The following is a 23,632-nucleotide window of genomic DNA, read 5'->3' on the forward strand; positions in this document are numbered from 1 at the left end:
CTGGCTTGTTGCATAAGCGAATGACATATCTCTGTAAACCAATAGCGTTCAGCTGCGTATCTAGCTCCGCCTTTTGGTACCCTTTCTCGTGTTTCGTACCCTTTCGAAAGGGTGCCAAAAAAGTGGTACAGTACAGTTCGGTACACCTTTTGACAGTGGAAACGGCCATAAAAGCGTACCAAACCAAACCGTACCGTACTGTACCACTCAGTGGAAACGGGCCATTACACTCCGTTAAGGCACAGGTGTCAAACTCAGTTCCAAAAGGGCTGCAGCTCTGCACAGTTTAGTTCCAACCCTAATTAAACACACCTGATCAAACTAATTGAGTCCTTCAGGCTTGTTTGAAACCTACAGGTAAGTGTGTTGGAGCAGGGTTGGAACTAAACTGTGCAGGGCTTCGGCCCTCCAGGAATTGAGTTTGACACCCCTGCATAAGGGAAAGAGGATACTTAAGAGGACAATACACTACTGTATTCTGCAGATCATTTCATAAAAATCAACAGCTGGCACTGAAGCTTATTAATGAGTCTCATTGTCTTCTAATTCTCTCCATTTCTAATGTGTTTTCTAAGCAGTCTTTCAGAAGTATCGCTCCAACACAAAGACATGTGGCAGTGTTTTGAGAGCTGTGGCTGCTTTAATGAGAGCCAGACTTTCCTGCTGCTGTGTTACAGAGAGATTATGATGGCAGACAGGAGATGTTTACTGTATAACATTTATATCGATAGCTCAGAATAAAGAACGTCTTCTGTTAGCATCTGTTTGGCCGTGATCTAACACTTAAACACCCCTTATTTATTTTCTCAGCAATACTCAGACATTTTTACTCATTACCTCAAATGGTAAAATGCATAGTCAAAGCGAAAGAGGTAAGAGAGGGAGAAAACTAATGCGAGAAAGAAGGTCGTGTCCTCACTCGGCGTTGCGGTGTCAAATGATTTGATGAGAGATTTGACCGTGGCTTCTGGCTCTGAGGACACACTGCTTCCACTGCCATTGCCATTGGTTAGGAAACCCACAGGTGCATTCTGGGAAATGGTCATTCGGCTCCAGTGTGGACTGCCGTCTGAGTCGGAGAGGCTGGCATCTTCATTCCATGACCTTTCAATAACAAAACATATACACACAAATGAAGAGACAGGCTGTGATTAGGACGCTACATGTGTATTGTTGTGAATTTTCATTTTAAGTGATATTACGGTGCTCAGCATATATGAGTACACCCCCCACAAATCTCTCTCTTGCGAGTAAACAGCTTTTTGTCTTGTTTTCCGTTTGAGCAACTAAATGAATGCCAAAGTCTATTTAACTGACTGTATTTTAATTACATTACAACAACGATGCTGTAAAAGGAATCGTATAAAATGGAAAAAAACACACAATAACAGGTCACCTGAAGTTTATCAGTATAGGAACATCACTAGCTCGGCATTTACCCTAGATTTGTGCATATACATTAGATTAGTCAGCACTGAAGCCAAATCTGGAGCTAATCTAACTAAACAACTTTAAAAAATGGTTCAAAAATTAGTAGGCCAAATTTATGTTACAGAAAAATATTAAATGTTTTTTTAAATAGGAAAAATCAAGAGAAACAAAAAAACATATACAATTTAGTTGAATTTTGTGTAATTTGTAATTTTTTTTTTTTTTTTGCAATATTTTGCTTGAATTTAATTGAATTATCTTTCCATTTTTAAAAATGTTCTGTGACTAAAATATTAAGGTAATAAATATATCGGTTTAATAAATCAAAAGCACAAATTCAAATGCACAAATTACATTTCCCATGTTCACTGAGAAATGGATAAAAATATTCATTTTCACAATGGTGTGTACTCGTATATGCTGAGCACTGTTGGTAATTAATTGTGACCAACTGCTTGCTTAATAATAATTATATACTAGAAATACATAAGATGTAATAATAGTTGCTGTAGTAATACTACAAAGAACTATGATAGAAATGGTTGTTTAAAATCCTTTTTCTATTATTTGGATAACATCCCAATTTATTACATAAAAAATAAAAAAAATGAAATAAAAAAATAACAATACTAATATTTAAAAATAATGAGGTTTTTTTTAGTCCATTGCCGATGATTTTGACATTTCATTCCTATCGGGCATTATTTTTCATAACTCACTTGTTGCAATACTGTTAATATATATATATATATATATATATATATATATATATATATATATATATATATATATATATATATATATATATATATATATTTTTTTTTTTTTTTTAATCTTGGTAATAAATTGTAGTTTTATTGTCAAATAATAATGCCACTATATAAACTTCTGCTTATTGAGATTATACTATACTACACTATAAACAATAGCAATGGTTGCTAAATTTTTTTATTTAAAAGTAAGTAATCAAGTAATGTTTGAATGACATCCTAATTAAAGGGAAAAAAAAAGAGAAAAAAAGTTGTTGTTTTTTGTCAACTGCTAACTTTTAAAATCATAATTAAGCAGATTTCATTTTTATCTGTCATTTTGTTCTTGATGATTTACTTATTACAATACTGTAATTTAAAAAAATGCTCATTTAAAACCTAAAAGCAGAACAAAAGACTCAGTAATTATTTGACGCTTTGCATTCTGATAAGAAACAGTACTAAATGCACTTGTCAGGAAACGATGCCACAACATAAACTTATTCTAAATCTGAAAGCGATTTTAAAATAATTCCTTTTCTTTAATATCTTTATAAATATAGTTTTGTAACACTTCAATCTCGTAACACTGTAATAACAATAAAAGATTCATTGCAAATAAAGACAACCTTATTCACTGTAAAAAATATTCATTGGATTAACTACTTTTTAAAGGTAAGTGGTTTTTAACAATTTATTTGGGCTGAATTTAAACAAACTATTTAAATAGAGTAATATACAACTTAATTAGTTTGTTAAAATTCAGCTTATATAAATTGTTTGCAAGCACTTAGCTTAAGAAAATGGTGTTCTCACACACAACACTAGAGTAACTACATGTCATAAATTAACGTTACTTAAACAGTACTTAAAAGTAGAATTACACACTAATAAAGAAACAACAGGAGAAAGTGTCATCAAAATTTTTTCTGTGGATAATGGCATGTAAAAAGACCCGGACAAGTAGAACAGAAAGACAAACTGATAATGCTTATAAATACATATAATAGTGAAGTTTTTGTAAACCATTTACGAGATAATAATACATAATAATACATCTCCAATAATACATTCCCGAATGAAGAGTTCAAACAAAAGAGCAAAATATAGCATTTCTCATTTGATCACTATTATTTATTGCACATTCCTCCGTCTAAAGCTGCTTTGACAAACATTGCAAAAATTATTTTGACTGTATTTTTTGACAAAATGCTATTGTATAAACATAAAAATGACTGACAGATAATAAATTGTTACTGTATAGTACAGGCAGGGTTTCCACAGGTTTCATCAAGTCAAATTTTAAACTTTATGACCTTTTTTAGACCATTATGAATGAAATTTCACAATTTACATAAGGCTAAACGCTAAGAATCTTTTAAAAACGTTATTGTAGCGAAGACAATTAAACCATATGCTTATAGAAATATAAATAGAGTAGGTAAATAAAGTTAATAAATAAACTTTAGTTAACTTTTATTGAGATGGAGTGTTAATTGAATGGGGGTAGCTTTACATGGACAGGAAAATAAAATCTGTTTAAAATGATTTAAGACCTACAACACAATATTTCAGTGAATTTAAGACTTTTTAAGGCCTAAAATTTTGATTTTGAAGACCCCGTGGACACCCTGACTCGGTTCAAACACATTTTACTACTAAAATTCCAGTTCTTTTTGATTTTTTCCAAAGTTTACAGGTAAACTTTTATGACCTAATGTTTCACGTAATGTCTTCATACACTAGGTACATAGGAAAAAAAAGGCATGTTGAAATTACTGCATATCAACAAACATATGAAAATCCATGTAGCTTATATTTATTTTCATACCTCTAAAAAAAACGTTTTTAGACAGTATCTTGCTGTCATAATGAAATTTTGGCTTGTTTTTTCAAAAATAGTGCAAATTAGCCGTTAGCACCCACCCACAGTATCTTACCTCTGTAGTTAAAGATTGTTTCTTGACACGACACTCAAAATGTTGAATGAATGCGAGCGAAAGAGAGGCGAAGCTGAAACTGCGAGTTGTTTTTGACCCCAGGCATGAGAGCGTCATGTGAAAGGACGGACTGCACATTTGCTTTTAAAATGTACAGTAAAATTTACCCAATATTATCATCGCAAACATTTTCAAGTACACGGATATTTGTTAAATACTTTTCCAAAACCTTTTTGGGTTTATTTGTTTTACAAAACTTTTTCAGGCCATATACCATATATTTTTCAGGCCAAGACCATATATAGATCTACATTATCTACACATAACATATACAGTACACTGAAAAAAAAGCAAAATTGTTGCAAACAATTCATATTGGCTGAATTTAAACAAACAAATTCTATTTATTTACGTTAAATTCAGCCCAATAAATTGCAACCACTTACCTTAAAAAAATGTAATAAATCCAATGAATAATTTTTTTTCAGTGTATAGCATGTATATGAATATGAAGAACTGATACCCAAGGCAGAAATTTCCCCTGTACAGAAATGGCTTAATATGTAACATCAGAACTTAAATAGTTCTGATGTTTATCTGCGTAGAGTCAATCTGTCCATTTCATGTTTCCTCTCTGGATGCACAGAAACATGGGAAAATGAGAAATGATAAAACCCCAGAGACGTTAACGTGCTGGAATGATCTGATTTATTGACCTTGAAAGAACAGAAATACATGGATGACAGTTTTAAACATACATTAAAACCCCATGCGGAAAAGATAAACATTTAGCGCATCTCTCAAGAGATCACACGTCATTGCAGTCACATGATAACTTATATCACACACATTCACTGAATCGCATCGTTTCAAGGCAGAAGAGGAATCATATTTTGGCACAACAGTCCTGAAATATGTGATATTGTTTCCAATGTACTGCATTTAGATGAATATCAAGACATACAACCTGAGATTTGACAAAACGCCAGCTGATTTGGAGAGTCTGATTCGCATCTGTAACTTGATTGTGATTCACAGCGTGAGAAGCTTAAACTGAAAGTGGCCACAGATCATTAAACAATGCAAATAGGAGTGTGGAGTGGAGCAGAAAGCGCCATGCAATGAGCAACACAAACAGAAGTGCTTTAGCTAAGCTGTTTACTCTGCACGTGAGGTAATGCACGTCTTTCAAAAGCTCCACTGATTACTTATCAATACTACAACTGGTGATGTAACAGGGCCGAGACAACAACCACTTTAACCCTACAGCAAAGCTAATCCAAAACAAGTAAGCGCCATTGGCTAGTGCTTGTTTAATTCAGATTATTATATATATATATTTTTAAAGCAACTATATTTTGAGGACAAGAATCCATTTTTTGAGAGACTATGAGAAGCTTGATATGTTTGAAGTGTCGATAGGAATTGTTTGTCTGCCATCTAGTGTTGGAAGTGAGCTAAAGGATGCAATTGTCATCATTTAAAAAGTGGAACGTAAATAAAATTCCCCAAAGTAACTTAAATAGACTCCTGAAGTGTAAACAAACAGAGAACACATGAAGGAAATAACCTAGAATAGAGGCAATTGAATGGTTTACCCTGTTTAACCCTCATAACGCATTCAAAATCTGTATTTTTCATATTCTAAATCATATCCGTTTTGTAGTTCTTATCGAGTAAAAATGGGAGCAAATCTAAGTCTTGAATGTTACGTTGTCTTTACCATGTTAGAAGTATCCCATGTTTTCAGGACGTTTATATTTATTTTAACTTTAGAAGAGTTAAGACACCATTATTTGGTGGGATAAGCCTGATTAATAATCACAACAAATAAAAATGTGCTCAAAATTCTTTAAAAGACAATATTTATTAATAAGGAAAAATGTAACTAGGGCAGCACGGTAGCTCAGTGGATAGCACTGTTGCCTTACAGTGAGCAGGTCGCTGGTTTGAGTCCAAGCTGAGCCAGTTGTCATTTCTGAGTGGAGTTTGCACGTTCTCCCCATGTTCGCTTGGATTTCCTTCGGGTGGTCTCCCCCACAGTCCAAACACATGCACTATAGGTGCACTGAATAAGCTAAATTTATCATATTGTATGTGTGTGAATGTGTGTATTGATGTTTGCCAGTATTAGGTTGTGGCTGGAAGGGCATCCGCTGCATGAAACATATGCTGGATAAGTTGGTAGTTTATTCCGCTGTGGCGAGCCCTAATAAAAATAAAGGGACTTAGGGCCTACTCACACTATGCCATCCGTACCGTGCCCAGGCCCATTTCCTGGATCGTTTGAGAAGTGTGAGTGCGCTGAATTGGGCTCAAGCACGGTTCACATGGCCGGCCCTGGCCCGGTTGGAAGAGGTGTGCCTGAGCGCGGTACACTTGGGCTTTAGCACGGTATGCTTGTGTGTGAGTGCAAAATGCGCCAAAGCCCGAAACTGAAAGCGAGACGTGACTTTTACGTTACATATGGATTTATTAATCATTCTTACTGTTCAGTGAACAAAAACTGCCATAGTTTATTAAAGACGAGAACTCCTCACAGCACGACAGCTGCGCGGCTTCAGCAGACCTCCTCATTCCTGCAGCACCAGAGCTTTATGATTGTTTTTGAGCGGCAAAAGTGGCGGATCTGTTCAGCGAAATATCTGACTGCGTGTCACCGCATCCCTAAGGACTGTGTGGCGAAATATTTGACTGCATATCACTGCATAACAAACGACTGAAATGATTTAACTAGAGAAATCTCCACTGTGCTGCTGACTGAGAGAGCGCTTCTCACTGAATAGTGCAGCAGCGATGACGTAAACGTGCCGAGCCCCATTTGTGGTGTGAGCGCGGGCTGTCGGGGGAGACGGGAGGGGGGACAAGCGTGCTTTGGCCCGTTTCGAGGCAACTGTACCTAGTGTGAGTACGGCTATAGCTGAATAAAGAAATGTTACTAAAACATTTTAAGTAAACCCATAATTGCTAATAAATCCAGTAAATGTAGAGAAACTATACATTTATGCGCAGATATTAAGAACATATAATGCAGTCTTTTTTTAACTCATAACTTTTTTTAAAGACATTTTTTACATTTTACATTTTTACTCTTTTGACGTTTTTTAACATTTAAATGTGTTTTACGAAGCAGAAATATTACTCTGAAAAGTAACAAAAAAAAAGCAAATTTGTTTTATAAACACTCACTATCACATGTAATAATTTCATGTGTATCAGTAAAATAAAATGTTAGATATGGATAATATTTGTTTAAAATTTTTCCCCTTTATAATTTTTCTATTTTCTGTGGATGGTGAAGGTTATTCAATAAACCATCAATGACAATGAAGAACATTTATTTTTGAGAGTAGATTTTAAAGTTTTTTTTTTTCACACTAAGATAATTCCATTGATGATTTAACAACAAAGCATTTTTGATTGCGTAATACATAAACCCGAATGACCCGGGCACAAATGTGTAACAATTATTACGTTATATCTTATAATTCTAAAACACATTTTGTATAATTTAAAGGGCACCTACTTTACCCCTTAAGATTTAATGTAAGTCTTTTGTGTCTCCAAGATGTGTTTTTAAAGTTTCAGCTCAAAACACCCAGCAGACTATCTATTTTACCTTTCAGAAAATTAAAATTTTTTTTTGCTCTGAACACTATGTAGCTGTTTTTGTAGCCTGTGCCTTTAATGCTAGTTCTCCCCGCCCACCGTTCCCTCGTGCCTGTCAGTGTGCGCCTCGATCTCTGCCTCGGCTGCGTCAGATAAACAGAACAGTGACAGACATGAAGGAAACAGATCTCACATAACATCTGTGAATAATACTACAGTAAGAACTTTCCCAATGATTATTTGATGTGGACTTAATTCTGCAACGATGAGTCACAAATAATGTTGTTACAAAGTTCACACACACAGATACACACACATACACAGCGAGCACATTTAACTTTGCACTGTTTTTGCATGCAAATGTGACAGAACACAGGTTAATATGCACTGCTGTATGGATATCCGTTATGTTAATGGACAAAATAAACCTGATTTACGTCCACAAACCGGGATTGAAGCGTCGTCTTTTATAATTGTACTGACATGCAGCTGTGGTGATAAAGTAAAGATGGTAAAATCGCTGTAATTCATTAACATGCACAGTTTTAAACATGTTTTAATCTTGTAAAACTCATTCTTGATCACATTTAATGATGATCACAGAGAGCTGAACAGATTCTTTAATCCCAGTTGCTTTGTGATTATACGCTCTACTATTGAGACATGTAAATACCCGGCTGTCAATCAATTCGGTGGGCGAGGAAACAGAACTCCTTTGTTACGTTGCCGTAGGCCCCAAAATGGGAGGGATTTGGATCCCATTTTAACGTCAAGAAATAAAATAAAAAGGCTTATTGTGTTTCTATCACTCCAATATGACTGTGGACACACTATACCTGCACACAGTTCTGTCCAAACAGCTCCCAAAAGATGATTTTCATCATAGATGCAAGGTTATCATAGTTAACGAAAACTAACGAAAAAACGAAAACTAAAATGTAAAATTATTGTCGTTAGCTGAAATAAAAAAAAAAGAGTTTTTTTTTTAAAAACTAGAACTAACTGAAACTGTATCGTGTACATACAAAACTAACTGAAACTTACTAAAATTATAGCTAAAACCTCCTTCGTTTTCGTGTTTGTAAATGTATTTAATACATAATCTTACTGTAAGCCTTTTAGAAGTAAATATATTCCGCGCTGCAGGTGTTGTTTGACCCTTTTGCACCTCAGTATAAAAATTTACATTTAAGGGTATTTTAATGTATACTTCTAAAAACTTATAATGCACATGATTTAGATAACACCTCTCCAATCCAGTTCTAGGAATTTGAGTCCTCCATAAAACACACACTTATTAATAATTCAAACTTGTCTTCCTCGTGATGAAGAGTAGGCAAAATCTAAGCGCGGATGGGCCCCTGGGCCTGTGCCTATAATGCCCATTGGTTAATCCGGCCATGTCCATCACTACTGTGTGTCTAACTTGAGGATGGATAGATGGTTGTGGTAGATGATAGTGTTCATGTGTTCTCTGAATACATGTTTCAAAAAATGTGTGGCTGAGTTTTTATTATACAATATTTATCCTGTTGATTTTGAATCTTGCACCTAACAAACATCCTAATTTAGAAAAAAACTTAAACTAATACTGAAACTAATAAAAACTTAACTAAAATTTAGACATTTTTAAAATATAGAAACTAATAAAAACTAAGAAATCTACCTCTAAAACTAATTAAAACAAACTGAATTTGAAAACAAAATGTCAAAACGAAATAGAAACTAAATCTAATGAAAAATCCAAAACTATCATAACCTTGCATAGGTGCCCTTTTAGAATTTGAAAAAACTATGTAAAGTTTAGTTCGCTTACTAAAAACAATGCAATTAAAAAAAAAATGCACATATTTCTTTTGTCTTAAAACAGACTAATGCGTTATAAGGGCTAATTACAAAAAATGTGCCTCAATCTAATTCAAGTTCTGAGTGTTTTAGGCAGAAACAGCTCCGTGGCTACTGCTGAAATACAAACCATCAAGACAAAATCAAAAAGTGCTGGTCGCCTAGTAAAGGTACATAAGTGTTGGCTTTTTTTCCCCTAAGGCAGCACAATACAAAGACAATTTTGTACTTTAAAAAAGAAAAAAAGACTGTGCCCAGTTAGGGATATAATAAATTAGTGATACAAATACATCCTTACACAATTTGTTCGCTTTTTCTTCCCTTAATGTAACAGTTGACCCTGCTTACAGGCGCACCAACACAAGCAGGTCACATGATCAAACATTTCAGATAGTGCAGGTGCTGTCTGCTTTAAAACAAATACAAAAATCTCCTCTCAGCAGCTGTGGAAACGCCATGTGTTCCCGTTTTATTTTCCTGTCAAAATAAATCTGAATTTGTCCTCATGAATAATACTGACAATGATAACTCTGTACTACAATACTGCCATCAATTTAAATCGAAATATCTATCGCCCCTCAACTGCAGTCTTGGAGGTCTCAAACGCCGCTCCACTGGCGATTCTGAAAGAAACACAGAGAAAACAAAGCAGTCCAAATGAATTTTCGTTAAAACACTTCATAAGTTGAAGCTTATTCATTATGACCGACTCATTGAGAAGAGCAGCATCACCATTAAATCGAGCGTCTTTTATGAAACTAATGTTTTCATCATGGCAGCATCAACCTTCATGCATCTTTCTGAAATCAATAAAACATCTGATATGTTTCATTAGCAGATTTAATAGCAGATCTGATGATTGAAGGAAGAAAATCTTCAAACATTTCCAGCAAACTTTTTTTTTCTCAATATTTAATGCAGAAATCAAAGCAAACAGCAGATGTCGCCATATACAACGTTTTTTAAGGGGCAAGAGTGTAAGAAAAGGCAGAAGCAAAGCAGACCCAGCCCCGTTTGAATCAAATGAGCACAGCCAATCAGTAATGTTCAAAGCGGTGGGCGGGTGGCTAAAATGCAGAGGGGAAAAACAAGCAACTTTAAATGACTCTGACCATCCATTAGCATTCATACTAGCAAGTCAGTATGAGTGCTGGGGGCTGGTGCTAGCGTTGCACTCACCTGGGTCAGAGGGAAATCCTTTAGGGGGGCATCTGAGGAAAGGGGAGATCGACGTACACTGGCTGTCCCATTCAACCGAGCGGAAGAGTTTTTTTTAAAAAGATCTAGCAACTCAAATGCACCACTTATAGAAGCACCTTTATCTCAATATGCTTAAACCAGTACAAACTCAGGCTCATAGTCTTATTAATGAAGTGTACAGGTTTATTCACATGATAATGGGGAGAAAGTGTTAATGCTAATGCACAATATTCTACAAAGCTAGCACACGAAACAGAAACATGAAACCAAAGCAGTAATGCCAGCCCAACACCACAGAATAAACACTATTTTACACTAGTTAATGTGTTTTTAGGGCGAAGCAGTGGCGCAGTAGGTAGTGCTGTCGCCTCACAGCAAGAAGGTCGCTGGTTCGAGCCTCGGCTCAGTTAGCATTTCTGTGTGGAGTTTGCATGTTCTCCCTGCGTTCGTGTGGGTTTCCTCCGGGTGCTCCGGTTTCCCCCACAGTCAAACGACATGCTGTACAGGTGAATTGGGTAGGCTAAATTGTCCATAGTGTATGAATGTGTGTGTGTGTGTGGATGTTTCCCAGAGATGGTTTGCGGCTGGAAGGGCATCCGCTGCATAATCATTTGCTGGATAAGTTGGTGGTTCATTCCGCTGTGGCGACCCCGGATTAATAAAGGGACTAAGCCGACAAGAAAAAGAATGAATGAATAATGTGTTTTCATTTTAGTTTTCCTAAGAACTGTATCAAAGTATGATGGATGCGAGAATTACTAGTTAATTTATAAATATATGCACAAAAAATGCTAATTATATTAGGCTAGCAATTACTTATCAATTCAAGCATGGTAAATTCAAAAATATAAATGTTTTATCATTTAAAGGGTAAATATTAGGGGTGTGATGAGACACTCAACGAGAACGAGAGTGTTATTCAACTAAAAAAAAACAATCACAAATTGCAAGACTATTTTAGGTGCATTTTTAAAAAATTAACTTGTGATGTATGTTATTTTACATCAATTTTAATGAATTCTATGCAGCAAAGGACAATAAATATTTACAGTTAGGTCCATAAATATTTGAACATGAACACAATTCTAACATTTTTGGCTCTATACACTAATACGATGGATTTGAAATGAAACAAACAAGATGTGCTTTAACTGCAGACTGTCAGCTTTAATTTGAGGGTATTTACATCCAAATCAGGTACATGGTGTAGGAATTGCAACAGTTTGCATATGTGGCTCCCACTTGTTAAGGGACCAAAAAGTAATGGGACAATTGGCTCCTCAGCTGTTTCATGGCTAGGTGAGTGTTATTTCCTTATTATCCTAATTACAATGAGCAGATAAAAGGTCCAGAGTTCAATTCAAGTGAGCTATTTGCCTTTAAAATCTGTTGCTGTCAACTCTCAAGATGAGATCCAAAAAGCTGTCACTATAAGTCAAGCAAGACATCATTAGGCTGGAAAAACACAACAAAACTATTGGAGATATAGAAAAAACATCAGGCGTGGCCAAAACAACAGTTTGGAACATTCTTCGAATGAAAGAAAAGAACGCACCAGTGACCTCAGCAACACCGAATGACCACAAAATCTCATTGGACGGCGCTTCACAGTGCAGATGGAGAATGACCCAAAGCATTCTGCGAAAGCAATCAAAGAGTTTTTGAAGGGAAAGAATTGAAATGTTACGCAATGGCCAAGTCAATCCCCTACCCTGAATCCAATTTCTGAATACAAAACTAAAGGGAAAACGCCCCAAGAACAAACAAGAACTGAAGACTGCTGTAGAGGCCTGGCAGAGCACCACCAGGAATGAAACCCCACATCTGGTGATGTCTATGCGTTCTAGACTTCAGGCTGTAGTTGACTGCAAAGGATTTGCAACCTAGTTTAAAAAAGTGGAAGTTTGATTTATGATTATTATTCTGTCCATTACTTTTGGATCCTTAACAAGTGGGAGGCATATATATGCAAACTGTTGTAATTCCTACACCGTTCGCCTGATTTGGATGTAAATATCCTCAAACTAAAGCTGACAGTCTGCACTTGTTCATTTCATTTCAAATCCATTGTGTTGGTGTATAAACTAAAAATGTTAGAATTGTGTCGATGTCCAAATATTTATGGACCTAACTGTATGTGCATTGATATGAACCATAATATGTGTGACTGCTCTGGTTAAACTCTGGTAAAAAAAAAAAAAGAGGTTACGGCACACCCGCTCATCCCACCAAGTGACACGCACAACTCCAAGGCATGGGTTGCCAGGTGTGTGCAAAGCACTTAATTTGCAGTTCAAATCCAATCTTCAGTGCTTGAACTCAGGAGACAACTTTTCTCTTTGACGAGAAATCTCGATGCTATTTAATCTCGCAAGATCTCATCATATAAGATCTTGTCACACCCCCAGTAAATATAGCTGTGTGTTAAAAACAAATGCTGTATTTAGATGCTATAAAACCCCCCAAATCTTATTTGGTTTTTTGAAAATAGAAAAAAGCTGTTTTACTGCAGAGTTCAACAAGATGAAGTAACATTTAGCTAGCTAAAATAGAGGTGAAGTTAAATCAAATATAAATATTACATAAAAAATGTCAACTTAAAAAACACAAAGTTAGAACTGTTCTCTTGGCCACTAACTAAAATACAAGTAGCTCAAGTTGCAGTGCAAGAACTACTAAAAACAAAAAGAACAAATATAGAAAGAATGTGGGGAAAAAAACACATATGATATTTAACAATGCTAAAATGAAAATACACAGAAAACAAGAAATAAACAGCATTAAAAATAGCATTTATAAATGTCCGAATATAAAAATGACAGTTCGGTTATCTCATGACTGCACAGCTCATGTATAAAGCTTTCCTGAAGTTGTTCATGATGATGAGATGTGTCATTATGGTGTCCTTTAAGAAACCTTTTATTATTATTATTTGAAGTTTAATGGCAGGAAAGCTGCCTTTGTTTTTGGACCCAGCCGGTGAGTTTTTTTAGGACTATATCACAGTTTGCAGCTACAACAGGTCACACACAAAAAGGAAAAGTAAGTAGATGCAAGAAAGTGTGTACAGGCAGAGGAGTGAGGGTAATCTGATTTGTGGTTTGACAGTTCATTGGTACAGTTTACCACACACTTTCAAAATTTCACCCATTTGAATTGTCAAATGACCAACTTTGACGTAGTTTTGAGTATAAAGTTCTTTGCACACTGAATCCAGAATTGTATTGTTTTTTTGTTTGTTTTTTGTTGCAGTTTTGTATTCCTAAAAATTCGTCATGAACAGAAACCTTGCACACTGAGGCTGATGTGTATTTATTAACTTTCCTATTTTTTAAAAGGTCAGTTTGACCACATTCAATCTGGAAATACTTATTATTATTATTTAACTTACTTATTACTATTAATATTAATTACTTATTAATAAGGCTTGTTTAAAGTAGTTATGGGTAAAGCGAGGCTTTATGAAATAAACAGTTGAAGCAAATGTGTTGAAGCTTTAAAACGTTTCGAAATCCGCCTCTACAGTGACACCTAGTGGTTATTTTTTTATGTATTGCTCTGGAACAGCTTCAGCAAAGAAACAGTTAAGCTGATTGAGGTAATAAACCTCATGTTGTAGAGTTGGGAAACCAAGGGATTTAGTGGAGCAGAGAGAGTTCGAGACTAGCATGCTGACATAATTGGTTCGAATACAGGGTGGTGCAGCTATAGATGTTAGTTTTTAAATGCTCTGTTCTTGTAACACGTTTTATTTTAACATTGATCTGACATCCAAACAAACACTTCCAAACTGAATAAATATGTCTTGTTTTGAACATTGTTTTGAACGTCATAAAAAACATTATTAAAATACTTCAAGTCATAATTTTAGCGTATTTGTGCAAGTCGGTATTCGAACTCAGGCCATTTGCAGCACAGTTACTCTGTGCACATGCATGATCCACTAGACTACACGAGATAGAGGTTTAAATGCAGATTCGCCAGGTGTCGAAACGCTTCTGAAATGACTGATGCTTTGAAAAGCTTTAGTTACATGACCTGGGTGTTTCAAAGCACTTTAGTCACGTGACCTGGGTGTTTCGAATCACCTTAAGCAGGTCGCACACCAGAAGCGCCGCTCGGCGGCGCGCCGCGCAGCGCCATGTATTTTAGAATTCTAAGCATAGGTTCCTATCAGGATACACACACCGGCGCCGCATGTCGGCGACTGTCGGCGGCGCCCGGCGACGGCTCAGGACGCAGTTCATTTTTCAGCCGCGCCACAGAGCGCCATCTGATTAGTTTCATGTTAAATATCATTCGAATGTGCGCGTCTGGTGTGTGATACTTTAATCTGTCATGTACGCGCCGTGTCGCGGCGCTTCTGGTGTGCGACCTGCTATAGTCAATTAAATTGGGTGTTTTGAATCACCTTAGTTACGTGACTTGGGCGTTTCGAATCCCCTTAGTTACGTAAACTTGGTGTTTTGAATCCCCTTAGTCACGTAAACTGGGTGTTTCGGATCACCTTAATCGCGTGACCTGGGTGTTTCAGATCATGCTTTGGTGCAGTGTTTTGAAACACTTTCGCTTCGAGATCTCGACACTGGGTCGAAACTTCAGTTTCCCTCAGCCATCCCTAGTTTAAAGGGATATTAAAGTTTTCAACAAAAGTCATAAATTACTTGACACATAATGTTTTAAAAATGATAATCTGGAGGTTTTAACCCCAGTGGGGAAATTTTTTGTTCAGATTTTAGGATAGTTGCGAAATAATGAAAGCAATGAGGATGTTTTTGTTGTCCTTTCCTCCAAGCTGCTCCACAATCATCTTCCCATCTGTCTTTATATCCTGTATCTTTGTATTCTGCACTTTGTTCGCTGCAATCTGCCAATCTGGATTTTGGCTTTTGCTTGTATGGTGGCTCTGAAACACCTCTCGAAATGCTTTCTATAGATGCAAACAATGCTGAAAATTGAACCCAATATGATTTTTATTACGATAAACGTTTTGGAGGCAGTGCATAATTGTGATTGATCATATTTATTTTAATAATTTCAGCTGATAATTTTGGACTCACTGCGCAGTGAACTTTTTTTTTTGTATAATTAGAATAGTATCATTTAAAGGGATAGTTCACCCCCCAAAAAATCCCACAAAATCCACCCTTAGGTGGTTATAAATCCTTATGAGTTTCTTTCTTCTGTTGAACACAAAATAAGTTATTTTGAAGAAAGCCGAAAACCAGTAACCATTTATTTCTATCCAAGGAAAAATAAATACTATGGAAGTCAGTGGTTACAGATTTCCAGCATTCTTTAAAACATCTTCTTTTGTGTTCAGCAGATGAAAGAAACTCTAACAGGTTTGAATCAAGTGGATTATTTTGGGGTGAACTTTTTCTCAAACTTTTGGATGTAGCAGACTATACCAGTGAATAGGGGAGAGTGTTGTTAGACTTGAGAGCCCAGATAGATGGCAGAGGGGTGGGGAGTTCTGATTGGATGATCACATACCTGGTGCCTTGGATCTGCTCCAGCTCTGAAGCCAGTCTCGCGCTGTGCTCCTGCTCCTCCTGCAGACGTCTGCGCAGCGTCCGCAGCTCCTGCTGAGCCTCCACCTTTATGTCATTGGCAACCACTACTGCTGTCTGGAGGTCAGCCTGGAAACGGCGCCACTCCTCCGTTTCATCCTAAAAGTCCACAAACACATGCATTTTATTTTTTTGTATAGTCAAGCGGAAGTGTTTTGGCTTCTCTTGAGCTCGCTGGCCTGGTCAGGGAAATGTCCTGTGTAATCACTGTGACTGATGGCCAGTAACATGCTAGACTACTTGTATTGGCAGTTCAAAGTCTTTCCTAATGAAGAGAGTTGAGATCTTGTATAACAGAAGGAAGATGTCTGGTTTGAATTTTAGAAATTGACATCCACTGTGAAACATGCAGCAATTCAATGCAAAAAAGAAGAACTAGAAAACAACAGATCACCTATTTTACCTTCATTTGTTTATTCACGACCTTAATCTGCTTCTCCAGTTCAGTTTTGTTGTCTTCCAGCTTCTTGATTTGATCTGAAAAGACAAAAAGAAAATAAAACAATTCAGAAAATGTATACATACTGCATGAATGCACTCAATTAAAAGTCTGAGGTCTCTTATGCTCACCCGATGATGCATTTATTATATCAATAATACCGTAAAAGCAGCATATTTTTAATTTATGCCATTCATCATTTTAAAATGTTCTGAAATCCAAATTTATTCCAGTGAAAGCAAAACCAAAAACATTCTGATATGCTGATTCAGGTAAAAAAAAAAAAAAAACCTTTATTTTTTTATCATCATAAATTAAAAAAAGTGTTTTGACAATTCTTTTAGAAAATATGTTATTAATATAAAATTTACACATTTAATAAATTTTACGTGATGTAATATAAAAACAAATTAATTGAATAAAACAATACTCACCCCAAACATTTCAACCAATGTATTATTTTAATTGTGTAGTGTATAATATTGGGCTGGGTGATTTGGCAAAAATGCATTTATTATATCAATAATACAGTAAAAACAGCATAATTTTAGTTTATGCCGTTTATCATTTTTAAAGTATTATGATATGCTGATTATTTCAGTGAAATCAAAGTCCAAACATTCTAATATGCTAAAAACATATATATATTTTTTATTATCAAATTAAGAAATGCTGCCTAATATATTTAAAGAATTAAAATTTTATATATATTTTTACATTTAATAATTGAAATATAAAAAAATACTTGAATAAAAAATTACCCGAAATACCCTTGAATAAAACAGATTTTTAGATTTTTTTTTTTAAATTGTTAAAAAATTGTTACAAAATTGGTACTTTTAATAAATTTAATTGTTATGTAAAATAAAAAAATATTTAATAAAATTTCAGCATTTCAACAATTGTATTTATTATTATTATTATTATTATTATTATTATTATTATTATTATGTAATATTTTAAAATATTGTTAATTTAAAACTATTTTTTGATTATTTTATGACAAAAAGTAATTTTTCTCAAAAATCCCCATTGTAACGGCCTTTTTCTTTTAGTTTTCCTTTTACTTTCTTTTTATCATTATATAAATACACATGTATACACACAATTTTAGGTGGCTGAATTTAATTATAAAATAATAATTTCACACGCTATGCATATTTAAACATTTTTACATCTTTCCTTCTTTTGATCTCGTGTTAAATCGTGTTCTTGGAAACCGGGACTAAATTCATTTGCTCTTGAAATATAAATACTGTTTACATAAAGTGTCATAAGGAGCTATTTGAAGCTATTTGGTTCATTGCAGCTGGAAACAGACTGAGGCTGCAATAAAACTATAATCTGCACCATGAAATTTCCTCCTCCATATTAGAGAGAAAGGCAGATGCTGCATATAATTCCTGCAGGATGCAGTTTGGCAACGGTTTAAGCTGGAGGGGTATAGCTAAACAGCTCAGTATCTCAATCCATCCAGGCTGCCAGATACAATCAATGTGTTTCACTAATCACAGCAGACTCCAGCCTGTGTGTGTGTAGGCTAGATGATACAGTATATTTAGCATTGGCTGAGAGAGAGCAGTTAAACACACACGCCGCAGGGATCATGATCATTTGACAGTGTTGTATACGGACAGCCAGAGACAGACAGATAATAATCATACTCTCCAGGTCCAGGATGGTCTGGTTGGTGTGCAGTCTAACAGCCCGTTGCTGCTCCACCTGGTCCTCCAACTCGAAGATGGTCTCTTTCAGGTCCTTGATTTGGTTCTCAGCATCTATGCTCTTTTCCTCGAGAGAATTTGTGTTGGCTTTATGATCTTGTTCCTGTTTCTCCACCTTCTCCAGAAGCTGCTGTCTGTCTGCCTCCACCTGCAGACACATACAGTTGAAGTCAGTTGATTAACCCTCTAGTGATTTTTTTTTTCTTTTCAAGTATTTCCCAAATTTTGTTTAACAGAGCACGGAATTTTTCACAGTATTTCCCTCTTATATTTTTTCTTCTGGAGAAAATATCATTTGCTTTATTCTGGCTAGAATAAAAGCAGTTTTTAATTTTATAAAAAATAATTTTCAAGGTCAATATTAGACCCCCTAAAGCAATATTTTTTTACCCTAATTACCCTAACTTGTTTAATTAACCTACTTAAGCCTTTAAATGTCACTTTAAGCTGAATATTAGCATTCTGAAAAAAATATCTAGTAAAATATCATCATGTCATCATGGCAAAGAAAAAGGAAATCACTTAGAAAATAAGTTATTAAAACTGTTATGTTTAGAAATGTGTTGAAACAACCAGCCTTGCACACTGGCTGCCAATTATGACAACTGACTAATCAAATATATAATATTACACATATAGAATTCACCTAAAAATACTAACAAAGAAACTAAAATAACGCAAAATACTTGATAAAGGTTTGAGAAACTAAAAACAGTTTCATTAGTTCAAAGATTGCATTACTAATGCTTATTCCAGACCAACACAATTAGAGTTCTTTGACTTTTGCCAAAGTCTAATTTAAGCAATTTTCTGGTGCATTTTCAAACTTTTCCAACACTTTAAAAGTGTGACAAGTTACATACTTGCATACATGTACAGTCAAGCCCACATTTATTCCTACAGTCAAGCCCAAAATTATTCACACCCCTGGGGTGTTAATTTTAATTTTGCAGATAGAAATAAAAAAAAAAAAAAAAAACAATACAAGCACTCGCGCAGACTACAGAGTTTTTCTTTTATGCAAAAGCAAAGATATTTATAATTTTTTTTTTATAGAAATAGTTAATTATTATTACCTATTTAAATTAGTAAAAAAGCAACAGAATTTGATTTTCAAGCACTTTATCTAAGCACTTTTCAAACCTTTAACACTAGATTAAAATTCAAGCATTTCCTGAATTACCATTTTCCAATTGGCTTTGACCAAAAAAAAAAAAAATCCCTTGATTTGCAAAAATGTTTATAAGATGCTACTGGAAAAAAAGTTATTGGCTGCTTTCAACACTGGTGATGATTAGAAGAAAGTTCTGCACTAAATTAGCATATTAACCTGATTTCATATGGATTGTGTGACACTTTATCCACAGCCATATCACCCTGCAGCCCAAGACCGGTTACTCACTGAAGCGAAACAGGGCTAAGCCTAGCCAGTGCCTGGATGGGAGACCACATGGGAAAACCAGGTTGCTGTTGGAAGTGGTGTTAGTGAGGCCAGCAGGGGCGCTCAACCTGTGGACTGTGTTGCTCCTAATGCCCCAGGAAAGTGAAGGAGACACTACACTGTCAGTGAGCGCCATTTTTTGGATCAGACATTAAACAGAAGTCCTGTCTCACTGTGGTCATTAAAAATCCAAAGGCACTTTTTGTAAAGAGTAGGGTTTAACCCCAGTGTCCTGGCCCCTCCACTGGCCTTTACCGAGCAAGGCCTCTATACACCTATAACTGCTGTGGGGAGTGCACTGATGCGATAGTCCTGTGGCTGGAGTCACATTATTGTGGATGCTGCACACTGGTGGTGGTGTGGAGAGCCCCCTCCCCCTCGTGATTGTGAAGCACTTTGGGTGTATGGCCATACACAATAAATGCGCTTTATAAATACACATTAAGCTGAAGACTACAGTAATCCAGTGGAAAATTCACACAGGAAACCACATTGCTCCAGTGTTGCATAATAACTAATTGAGAATTAGATCACTTTTGCAGTGATATAGGCCAGCCCATAACTGACAGCTGGATCAGGCTATATAGAACAGGACAAACGTTTTATTCAGAGCCTTGTGTTAGGTGTGCACTGAAAGCAGTGTGGCATCCTAAAGCTCAGTCTAATGGCAACTCCCTGGATGACATCTGGACTGAGGGAGTATACTAAAGCCAAAGGGATTGGCTCACTCACAGAAGTTAAGTCAGAGAGAAAAATAAAGTCCGTTTTGGGTTTGGAGGTGCACTGGGTTCATGTAAAAGCAATGAGGTGCCAGTGATGTCCATGTTCTTGTGGGTTTATAATGGGCCTTTCTGTGTATAATTGTATTTTAAAAGATGAGGTATGCCTGTTAACTATATGACTACAACATTTACAAGTGCAAACCAGGCAGCTACAAAAGTTGGCTCTCAATATTTATGTAGGGTTCTCTCTCATTTTCCGGTGCTCTGTGCAGAACATGAAAACATTGAATATGCTATGTGGTTGGATGTAATGCAACTTCTGTTTATGTGGTGACATTTTATTAGGTTACTTTTAGAAAAACAAAACAAAGGGGGCAATCTTGGAGCCTAGAGATGGTATTAGTCTACAGTTGTTTACCCATCTTGTCCATTTTAAATTGTACCACATAAACGTTCCCAAAGTGAACATAATACAGTGTCTTGAAGTTCTGCAATGCGCTCTTTATGTCTCAGAACTGACCTCCTAAACATTATCAACACAAAAATGCTCTCAAGAAGTTTACAAAATGAATATGTCAGAAATAAGTCATGATTGATTTGGCACTAAAAAGGTGATGATGGACATAATATAAGCCAGATGGTCCAAAGAATTCATCCAACAATTTCCAACACCAATATTTTCGCTTAAAAGTGCTTTAAAGTGATATCAAACATTTAGCATCTCCAAGAAAAAAAAGGACTGTGCACATTTTTTCCACATAGTAATATGATGTATATGATGTATATTGTATATGAGATATAGCAGGAGATGGGGTCTACTACATTATTGTTAATTGCCTGTTAGGAAACAGCTACACAAAACATTCAAATTGCATTGGGACAATGCCATGGCGGAGGGCCAAGGTGTTCCCAGAAAATCCTACTGGCACATGAACACTTCTTAATGTTCTTGATGTAGATAAAACCCACAGCGTTTTCATGGCACTCAATATGCACTCTCATTTTCATTCACTAATTCAGGATTACAATTTTGTAGTGCATTGCAGTTGCATAGTAGTTGCATCTGTGGTTGCATCGATATAGAACAGGGGTCACCAAACTTGTTCCTGAAGGGCTGGTGTCCTGCAGATTTTAGCTCCAACCCTAATCAAACACACCTGAACAAGCTAATCAAGTTCTTACTAGGTATACTTGAAACACCCAGGCAGGCGTGTTGAGGCAAGTTGGAGCTAAACCCTGCAGGGTACCGGACCTCCAGGACCAAGATTGGTGACCCCTGGCATAAAAGCATTAGCAAAAAAAAAAAAACCTGCCCATTATTTTGGGTATTTTAGGATCATCGTAAATTGGGTAGCTTCTTCTTTATGTTAGAAATTACCAGTCTGGTTATATACCAGGCATATGCAAACTTGATCCTGGAGGGCTGGTGTCCTGCATAGTTTTGGTCCAACCCTAATCAAGACACTAAAGAAAACACTAATTCGTTTGATTAGGTGTGTCTGATTAATGTATTATAGCAAAACTTTGAAGGAACACCAGCCCTCAAGGGTCAAGTTTGCCCATCCCTGTTCTATCCCTTGTTAACTTCTACTTCACTGCATACCTGCTGCAGCTCTTGTCGTAGCTCTGTGCAGGTCATCTCCAGCTTGTCTCGATCTTCATGCGCCACTTTGAGCAGACTTTGCAGCTCAGTGTTGTCACTAGCGCTCTGCACTGCCTTCAGCTCAGCAACCTTCTGCCGCTCCACCTCCACCTGCGCCTTCATACTCGCATTGTCCACCCTCAGAGCCTCCATGGCTAGCCTCTGTTCCTCAGTTTTCCTCACTGCCTCATCTCTAGCAAGCTTCTCACTCTCCAGATGCCCTTGCAGAAGCCCTTCTTCTTCCCTTAAGCTCTTCACAGCAGTTTGCGCCTCCTGATTCTCCTTCTCCAAGGCTCTGAGACTCCCTGTCAGCTGCTGCTGGATGTCTACCAGCTTCTCTCTTTCAAATCGCGAACTCTCTACTTGCTCAGCCAAACGCTGTTCGAGTTCTGCCATCCGAGAGGCACGTGAAGCCTCAGCTTCTTGACTCTGAGCTTGTTCTCTGAGCCTCTGGAGAAGAGTCTCGTTTTGTTGCGCCAAGAGTTCTACGCGCTCCCTTTGCTGCTGTAGGGAAGTCTGCAAGAGGCCTTTCTCCTCTGCCAAACGCTCATTCTCAGCTGTCAGCTCCTGGACGACCTGTTGCTGGTCAGCCAACTCCTGTAGAGTGGCCTGAAGCTCTTCGGCCGTACTGTGGTGACTCTCTTCCATCTTCTGGATGCGTTCTGTCAGAGACTCCACAGAGAGATCTTTCACCACACCGCTGGGCACCACGCTCTTAATGCTGCTACTGACAGAGTCTGAGCGTGAGGGGATCTTCTCAAACTCAGAGGAGTCTAAAGAGGGTAAAGGAGAGACTTTGATGTCACTTGCAGATGACACTGAAGTTTTAAGACCGCTTCCATTGATGTTATCTGGGACAACTCCGTTAACAGAATGCTTGCTGGAGCTGGCGCTCTCCAATGCAATGAGCTTTTGCTTCAAAGATTGATTCTCTTCCCGCAAAGTGGCCAACTCACGTTGGAAACGTCCGTTCTTCTCCCTAAGTTCACCTACAAGCACCTGGACGTCTCCAGTCAGAGCCGGTGTCCTTTCCATCTCTGAATTCCCTTCTGGTGTCCCAGCCTCTGATGGCGAATCCTTCCCTTTATGCCGTTGAAGCTCCGTTCGTAGCTTACTGATCTCGAACTCTTTGGTTTTGGCCTCAGCCAGAAGCTCCCTCACCTGACTCTCCAGCAACGTCTTGTCCAAGGCCGCAGACTCCGCTTTGGTCTTGACAGAGCCACGTGAGTGCTTGGCCAGCGCAGAGATGCTTGAGGCGCTGGAACTGGTGACCATCTTTTTGGCTGTAGAGCTTTTCTGTTGATCGCGCGATGAGAG

General features: G+C 36.8%; 2 protein-coding genes across 16 annotated transcripts in view; one reads left to right on the forward strand and one right to left on the reverse strand.

Annotated features, from left to right (window-relative positions):
• The window catches only part of zswim7 (zinc finger, SWIM-type containing 7), a 184,164-nt gene that overhangs the window by 141,146 nt on the left and 19,386 nt on the right, over positions 1 to 23,632 (forward strand). The gene's annotated exons all lie outside the window — the stretch shown is intronic.
• specc1 (sperm antigen with calponin homology and coiled-coil domains 1) overlaps positions 1 to 23,632 on the reverse strand; it is a 182,656-nt gene that overhangs the window by 61,063 nt on the left and 97,961 nt on the right. For 7 of the 15 annotated variants that reach the window (XR_012406454.1, XM_685735.10, XM_073951563.1 and 4 more), the window contains 5 exons: positions 22,277 to 23,632; positions 18,451 to 18,658; positions 16,751 to 16,824; positions 16,271 to 16,446; positions 920 to 1,104 (listed from right to left, as the gene is read on the reverse strand). The exon at positions 22,277 to 23,632 is cut by the window's right edge and continues 71 nt beyond it. Coding sequence is in view for 12 of the 15 variants with exons in the window: in XM_685735.10 (XP_690827.4) it covers positions 920 to 1,104; positions 16,271 to 16,446; positions 16,751 to 16,824; positions 18,451 to 18,658; positions 22,277 to 23,632 (1,999 nt within the window). In the remaining 3 variants the exon portion in view is untranslated. Of the gene's footprint in view, positions 1 to 919; positions 1,105 to 9,265; positions 10,198 to 13,733; positions 14,863 to 15,149; positions 16,447 to 16,750; positions 16,825 to 18,450; positions 18,659 to 22,276 lie in introns of those variants that run through there. The other 8 variants (XM_005168633.6, XM_073951564.1, XM_073951566.1 and 5 more) reach the window with 3 other exon arrangements.

This window comes from Danio rerio, chromosome 5 (assembly GCF_049306965.1).
Source record: "Danio rerio strain Tuebingen ecotype United States chromosome 5, GRCz12tu, whole genome shotgun sequence".
In the NCBI taxonomy this organism is placed as follows: Eukaryota; Metazoa; Chordata; class Actinopteri; order Cypriniformes; family Danionidae; genus Danio; species Danio rerio.